The sequence below is a fragment of the Mustela erminea genome, chromosome 5 (genome assembly GCF_009829155.1).
Source record: "Mustela erminea isolate mMusErm1 chromosome 5, mMusErm1.Pri, whole genome shotgun sequence".
NCBI classification, from domain to species: Eukaryota; Metazoa; Chordata; class Mammalia; order Carnivora; family Mustelidae; genus Mustela; species Mustela erminea.
In genome coordinates, this window is record NC_045618.1 from 10,597,454 (window position 1) to 10,605,927 (window position 8,474).

Here is an 8,474-nt window from a genome sequence, read left to right on the forward strand (position 1 = left end):
TGTGTGGATCCAAAGCCCATGATCTTAGGTTTATGGGTACCCCCGCCTACTGAGCAAGAAGTGAGACAGCCCTCTCCACCCATAGGGACTGCCTCCTCCAGAGGACTCGGGCTCAAATGGACTGTGGGTCCTACCCACTCTCACATGCCTCTTAATATAACCAGCAGGACACCATGACAGCTGCCTTCTGGGGACTTCTTCCTGTGTTGTTCTGGGTCTTAACCACAGTGCCCAGTGATCAATTTCTATGAGGTATCCTACCAGAAGCCGACAGTAACAGGAAACAGGAGACTTCTCTGATACATTTTCTGACACATCAGAGAGACATTGCTCAGGGCTGGTCATCAGCTTCAGTGGGGACACCCTAGACACTTCCCACAGGCACCGCCATGTTCCTCAGCATCAACCCCAGGATTCCGGCTCTGGCCCAGGGCCTTGAGACATACCAATGCTGGCCACTGCTTGGATAGGTCTTACTCTATGATCAGAGACTAGACTTTTAGGAACAGACTTTCTAGATGTTTCTATTTTTGCATTAAACTCAGGCCAACAATTAGTAGTTGATGTTTAGCATAAAATTCTGAATATTTTTCCATAAGGCAAAGTGATTGTGTTCTTCTTCTAGAATCAAATAGAATGGTAAATTTTCTGGAGGTTTAAACATTCTGTAGGTTGACATCTTGCCATTAAATCCCCCAAAGTAATGTTTTTCTTAAATTCATGCTAACTTAATAGAAGAGAGCTGTCACAGTGATAGGTTCATCAAAACTGTTCAATTTTATCATCCAAGGTCAGAAGATGAATGGGAAGTATGCAGTGTAGGAAGTTGCATTACAGAAGGAACACAAGCAAGACATAGGTTAGTCCAGCACCTCAAAAGAGGAAGGGCTTGGGGGGCTCACATGTAAGAGCCTGCTACCTACATGCCAGGCGTCCTAGGCATGGTCCCAGGCAATGCACCCAAGCAGCTTTACAGCAGGTAAAGGTAAGTCTAATTTCTTCCACTTTTACAGATCAGTTAACTAGTTTACTGAAGGCTCCCAAGTTCACACAGATAGGCCACCAGGAACCAACGCCAGGTCTGTCTGACTCCCGAACCAGTGCTCTACTGCACCACGTCATCACCAACTCAAGAGCACAGATCTGCCTCTTAGGAAGCTCCAATGCCAGCAGGGCATCTCCTCTTGGGAAAACCCCCACAGAAATCTGTATTTCATAGAGAAATGAGCCAAGAGCCAGAGGTGAGACCTCTGCAAACTTTTGCCTAGGGCACAGGAATCAAAAATGAAAAAAAAAACTTTTTTACCTTAGTAATGGAACGTCAAAGACCTTTCAACACACCCCTCCTTCCTTCTTCCACCTTAGCCACATCGGTAGAAGTGTCCTGGCCACTCATCGTCCCCTATCTTGCTCATTCTGGACACAAGAACCAGCTCCAACTCTTGCTTCTGTCCTACCCTGCCCAGCTCCCAGTTCCCCAGGCTTCCAGCAGAACCCGACCCCCACCAAGACCACAAGAACTTGATCCTCACAGAAGTTGAGGAAGGATGCTCTGAATTGCTCTGAACACAGGGGCTGCCTCCTATCAGCCAGATCTCAGCTGCAAAATCCTGAGGAAAAGAGTGACATTTCCCCGCTGTCACCTTTTCTGTCACCAGGTCAGAGTCTAAAGAGGACAAGTAAATGAGTGGGGACTTGTAGGTCTCCACTGTGCCTATCACTGAACAGCAGAGTCGCACGTCATGCTCAGCGAGACCTACCCAGCTTGTAAATCATCCCAGGGACTAGCTGAGTTTTTAATGTCTTTTAGATGAAGCCACAACATCTCTTTTGGAAGGGTGGCATAGGCTCAAAAACCTTGCCCCAGTGAGGAGATTGTTTGACGCAGTGTGTGGTGCATCCTGTGGCTGGAAAGAAAAGTGTCCAGGATGCTGGAGGAAAAAGCATGACATAAGATACAGGCGGGTGCTCTCTGGCACTTAGCCACCCCACCAGCAGGTTTGCAGTGACACTTGGTGTCCCAGAACACAGGGCCTGTCCTGATGACTTACAGAAGATGAGGACAAGTTAATGACTGGGATATGTCTTACTCATTCCCAGAGAAGAAACCTCTAGCAGAGTGTTGGTATAGATACCTAGAAAAATGTGCTTCTCAGAAAGACATGGCCTTCACAGAGGTCTCTGGGCTTAAAATCTGGCCCCTTGGGGTTACATGGAGCAAAACCCAGTATTTCCTTGCATGACTTCTGCTCTTGTCCATTCTACTGGAAAGCCCTGATGGTATTATATAAGCCTTAAAAAAAAAAAAAATAGTAGGAAAACCAGAAAAGACCGATCTCTTTTTCCTCTTGGCTCTTCTTCCCTCCTCCCTTTTTAGGCACAGAGTACCAAGACATTGAGACTGAGAAAACCTGCCCCGAGTCACATTCACCTTCAGAAGACTCCTTTGTGAGAAGCTGAGGGCCTGGCCCTCATCCTCCTCCTCCAGAGAACAGCCCGCCACTATCCACAGACCTCGCAGGCCTGACTTAGCGTGCTCTGCCCTGCCCAAGAACCCAAGGGTCCCTGTGTGGATTATCCGGCCAGCGAGTGGTCCTTTGAGGCCCCCAGCACAGGCCTGTGATGAGGACCAAGGAGGTGTCTGTGGTCAGGAGTCCTCCGAACCCTTGCAGTAGGCAATTTTCCTGGGTTGCTAAAGAGTAATGTTGACCAGGTGTGCAAATTCCCTTTGGCCTATCCCTCCCTTGGTTCCTGTGGGGAAGTCCTGCTGACACGCTTTAGAAACCCCCCTCTCCAGAATGCTCCTCTGATGGAAGGCTCCAACAGCTCTTCCCAAAGCAGCCGAGGCTGGATTACAACGGGGTGAGGGTACGGGGGTGGTAAAAATGACCCTGTTTCACAGAAGGGATGGGGGAAAAAAAAGCACATACTCAATAGATTTTGAGTGTGGTATTCTGTATTTTTGCAGCTTATATTTTCCAGATGAGCAGTTTAGAAATATGTGATGTAAAGTACACACTGTACATTTGCTGAAAATTATATTAAAAGCACTATTTTAATTCTTTCTCTGTCTCATGCTGTAATCTCTATTATCTTTCTCTCTTGCTGTTTTGGGGTAGAATGATCTTCAAAGAGTCTTCGGGGGAGTGTTCCTCGCTGTAGATGTTCTATATTTGTGGGCTTTGAGTCATTCAAAAGAGCATAGGCTTTGGAGCCAAAATAGTTCCTGGCTTCAAATCCTCAACCCAGCGTTTGATGCTGATGTGGCACTGAGCAAGCAAGCAGACTCCGCCAAGCCTCAATATTGACATCTGCTTTATACAGTTGAGATAAGACATAAATGAGGCCATGTGTGGAGGCACCACGCTCCAGCACAGAATGGTCGAGTGGTAAATGGGAATGAGTCATTGCCACCCCAGCTCTGGCTGGAGTGAGGTGCTCCACAGTCCTGACGCAGCTCTGTTGCTACATTTTCTGGTCCTGTGCGGTTATTGTCTGGTTTTCCTTTCTGGTTCTCCTACTGGGAGAGCAGGGAATGGCTTCCTTTCAGGACCAACCTACTAGTATTTGGTAGATGCTCAGTAGATGAGCGAGTGAATGAATAACAAACGGTCTCAGACACACCAACCTGAGGGGCTTTGACTTCTGTCCCACTCTGCAGAGGCAACAGCAGTATTTGTCTTCCTTCCTCTGAGTCCACAGACCATCCCTCCCACCGCCTCACCCCATGCATGGGGCTCCAGTTGTCTTCCTAGTCCTTGCCAGGCCTCTTTGTGATTGGCTACTTTCTCCACCACCATCCTGAGTCCGCTGGCTGGACTCCTACCACATACGGGTAGGTTGGTCAGGTTGATGTCAGCCACTGACTTGCATCAGAGATTCATGACATTACTCGCCAGAATGGAGCTCCAGAAACCGGTGCTTGCATTCTGTCTTCTGGGCAAGAGACAGGATGGCCCCATTCCTCATATGGGGCTGGCCTGGTCACTGGCCCACTTTTTTCATATGCCCTTCCAGCCTGGGTCTTGCCCTAGACAGCTTCATCCTTTGTAGGTGAGCTCACCCGAAATCAAATCTTGTCGAGCTAGTATTACTGGGAGACTTTACTCAACCTCAGCCTTATGTTGTCTTTTCACGAAGGAGTCAATGGACTCACAAAAGAGTATGCTCGGGCGAGTTACCTTCTCTGAGGCCTGATTACCCAGCACAGTGGCACCTCAAGGACTCTTTTAGCCTGGTCCCTCTCTTTATGGGATTGTTTATTGTTTGCAAGGCAACATGATTTATTCTCTCTGGCGTAAAGATCCCAAGAAAATGCAATTTTAACATTCTCCTTCCCGATGCAGAAAGATGCTGAAGCAGCTGAAAAATTGGTTACTGGTTCCTCCCGGGAGCAGGGCTTCATTTGCACTGGAAATTCAGCGGGAGGCAGAAGGAAGCAAGGGAAGGCTATTGCTTATGGCGTTCATGCTTTCAGTCCAGAATTTCACATTTGTTTTGCATCTATAGTCCGATTTCTTTTCTCTTGCTACCTTTCCTCCCATAAAGGTGGTCAATTTTTGGAAAGCTTACTCTTCATCTATTTTATCTTAACTTCACAAAGACCTATTGTTGCTTTTTTGGAATCAAGAGATTCATCCTTCCATATATAAGCATATCCATAAGAGATCTGGTCACAGAAATTGCTCAGCCAACTCGGGGAAAATTGACAGGTTAAACTCCTATCCAGCTCTCGGCAATGTCCTCTCAGCCACCATGGCCAACAGGGCTTTAAACTCCGTAAGCATGTGGTTCATCTTGATCCATATCTGAAAATCCAACTCGACCCTTTTCTCAGCCTTTGGGAAAGGGTTATCATGCACCCAAGCATGGCTCAACCAAGATAAAAACAGGCTGTTTCTGTACCCTCAAATATGGATTCAAAACTATCAGTATACCCACTTTACAATGAACCTGTCTTTTTTCTTTTAAGGCTTTGCTACTTCAGGAACTACTGCTACACAACTATTTCTGTAACTCTGCAGAGAAATGTCTATAGTTAACGCATGGGGCAGAAACTAACTTTTGCTTTCCAGAATGCACTTTTGAAAGTATCATAAGTTTCCTGAGTTCCAGTGTTCCCAAGTATGAAATGCACAAATGTGCATTTATTGGATCCCCCAAAGGAGGGATTTTCAGAATGTCAAGGGTGTTTGAATGGGCGATCCCACTTGTCTGCTATTCCTCATGAAGGAATTAAGCGGTGAAATATAAAAGGCGATTAACTCAGAGCTCAAAGGCAGAATGACAAATGCATGAATTCATTTGACCAGCAATATAAGAAATAGGCTCAGTGGCTCAACCCTGCAGGACAGAAGCCACTGGTCTCCTTTGTAAAGGACACATTGTCTATGATGTTCCTCTCCATCACTTGTCACTTAGAACTTCGCCAGAACCCACAGGAGCAATTGAAATGACCTTCCCGACACAATGGAAGTGGGAAAGCTTTATGTCCAGCATAGCAGTGGGCCCCTTTCTTCATCCAGATTCTTAACTAACCCTCATGCCTAGTCTTCCATTTCTTTGGAGTGTTCTGTACTGAGGCATCTATATTCTCACAGTAATTCAGTTCTTGATATACAGTTACAAAAAAAAAAAAAAGAAGAAGAACCACCCAAAGACAATGATAATTATTATTTCAGTTTTTGTTAAAATAATCATGGCTTAGGTCTTCGAGTTGTATGCAGTCGAATAGACATTACAACACAATGTGAGAAAAGGAGACATACCTGTTTTGGGCAGTTGGAGATCAGACGTCAACTGTCCCTGTAATCATATAGCCATATGCTCTATGTAATCATAGAGCACTCGAATTCTATAACACCGTCAATCCTTTCTTCAGATGGTATCAGCAGATCAATGCCCCCCAAACTGGAGGCAGCTACTGGGGAGGAGAGCCACAGAACTCAGACCCACACTGAGGGGAGGATAGGACCAACACACACTTACAGACTCTTACTCTCAGTAGGTCCCACCCTCTCCTTCGTGGCATCTGAGGCTCCCTGGAAATCTAGTGCTGGGGAAAAGAGTAAGTGGTCCTTGATGCATTCCATATTTCTAACTGAGGTATGTGAGGTTAAAGCAAGGCCATGATTTTTAATTAGTATGGACAAGACTGTGAGGTCTCCTGTGCCCAGTAGACCTTCCACAGCTGGAGCAGTAGGACAACAGGATGGAAAGAGCAGATACCAAGTTTGCCTCTCAGCTCGACTATTTACTAGCCTTGCCAGGTCACAAGTCAAGACACCACTCTGAACCTGTCTTTACCTGGCTCAGAGGTGAGAAAGTTTCAGCCTGCTTGGCAGAGATGTCAGCAGAATCCATGTATGTGCAGCCCAGAGTCAGTCCCAGTGAGACTCAAGAAGTAATGAGTTTCATTGAGAGGTCTTATCCTTGACCATCTAAATACAAACCCCCTTCTACTTACCAATATCTGCTACCATTTTGCTTTTTAGAAATCTTCTGTCCTACTGGATAGCTGCTCCCTTAATGACCCCCAGCCAATTCCTTAATTTTTGAGTCATTTTATTTATCAAAACAGCTTCATTTCTAGATCGGTCTCCTCAGGTAAGGGAAACAAAAGTAAAAATAAACTATTGGGACTATACCAAACTAAAAAGCTTCTGCACAGCAAAGGAGGTCATCAACAAAATGAAAAGGCAACCCACTGAATGGGAGAAGATATTTGCAAATGATAGTCCAATAAGAGCTTAATGTCCCAAATTATGAAGATCTTGTACAATTTTGCACAAGCCCCCCCAAGTAATCCAGTTAAAGATGGGCAGAGGACCTGAATAGACGTTTTCTCAAGAAGACATACAGAAGGCCAACAGGACACATGAAAAAATGCGAACATCATCAGGGAAATGCAAATCAAAACCAAAATATCACCTCATGCCTGTCACAATGGCTAGTATTAAAGAGACAGGAAATTGCAAGTGTTGGCAACAAGTAAGGATGTAGAGAAAAAGGAACTCATGCATTGTTGGTGGGAATGTAAACTGGTGCAGCTGCTGTGAAAAAGAGTATGGGGGGTTCCTCAAAAAATTGAAAATAGAAATACCATACAGTCTAGTAGTTCTACTACTGGGTACTTACCCCCAAACACAAAAACACGAATTCAAAAAAATATATGCACCCCTATGTATTGCAGCATTAGTTATAATAGCCAAGATATGAAAGTAACCTAAGTGTCCCAACAATAAACAAATGGATAAATGTGTGTGTGTGTGTGTGTGTGTGTGTAATGGATTATTACTCAACCATGAAAAAGTATGAGAGCTTGCCACTTGTAACAACATGGTTGAAACTAGCATGCATTTTTCTACGTGAAATCAGAGAAGGACAAAAACCATGTGATTTCACTTACATGCAGAATCTTAAAAAAAAGTCTAACACAAAGCAGAAACAGACTCATAAATACAGACAACTGAAGGCTGCCAGATGGGTTGGGGTGGGGGGTGGGCAAAAGGGGGTGAAAGGTAGTGAGAAGGCCAAGCTTCTGGTTGTGGAAACAATAGGTCCCTGAGACAAAAGGTACAGAGTAGGGAATATAATCGATGATAGAATAATAGTGTTATATGGTGCCAGATGGTAACTACACTTGCGGTGAGCACAGCATAACACAAGAGTTGTAGAATCACTATGTTGTGTACCTGAAATTAACGTAACCTTGTCAACTATACTGCAGTGTTTTAACAAAAGCGACTTGGCTATACTTACGAAGGCCTAATCCTGTGCATATAAGAACTCTAACCGCATACTCTGTTTAAGCCCTCCCCCTACAAGGACAGGCCTATGGGCCTGTAGTTCCACGAGCATGGGGGGAAGGGCAGTTCCACCTTCCTCCTCCCTGCACAAACTCACCTCCAGAGCCAGGTGTGGAAGTAAAGAGAGAAGCCCAGTTTGCATCGTGGATTGCCCACAACTAAGTGTGCTGCCACCACGGCTGACTGACTCCCTTCTATGAAGAACTGGTATGGAAGCAGCCTGACCCAGTAAGCAAAGCTAAAGGACGCCATTCCAAGAAGCTCCCTTAGGCTCTGTGGCTTCCTTTGGAGGCATAGGTCTAACATCAGGTAGACTTGCAGTCGGCAGCCATGGGCTTGCATTTCCCTTGCAGAAAGCACCTGTATGCCCTATACTGGGTTAGTCCCTTGGAAACCTGGTTGCCTCCAACCTCACCCTCCCTCCTAGTCTGGACTGTGGGCCTGAAGTAGGAACCAGGCCATTATCCCCACCTCTTTGCTTCTTAGGGCTTTTGCCTCCCTTCTCCCCAGCCTGTCTGACGGTGACAGGACAAGTCAGCAAGACCATGCACCCAGTGTATACATCAGCCTCCCTTCCTCAATACAACTCCAGACTTTAGGGTCCCCCTTTCCTTAGTTTTAAGGAAGAAAACCAGTCAATGTTTTTCTTCACAAACATCACTTCTC

At 45.6% G+C, this 8,474-nt stretch overlaps 1 protein-coding gene across 2 annotated transcripts in view; it reads left to right on the top strand.

Moving 5' to 3' along the window:
- Window positions 1–3,064, top strand: part of SLCO3A1 (solute carrier organic anion transporter family member 3A1) — a 301,657-nt gene extending 298,593 nt beyond the window's left edge. For both annotated transcript variants that reach the window (XM_032342112.1, XM_032342113.1), the window contains exon 11: window positions 2,378–3,064. In XM_032342112.1, coding sequence (XP_032198003.1) covers window positions 2,378–2,460 — 83 coding nt within the window. In that variant the 3' untranslated portion in view covers window positions 2,461–3,064. The remainder of the gene's footprint in view (window positions 1–2,377) is intronic.
- The last annotated feature ends 5,410 nt before the right edge of the window (window positions 3,065–8,474 follow it).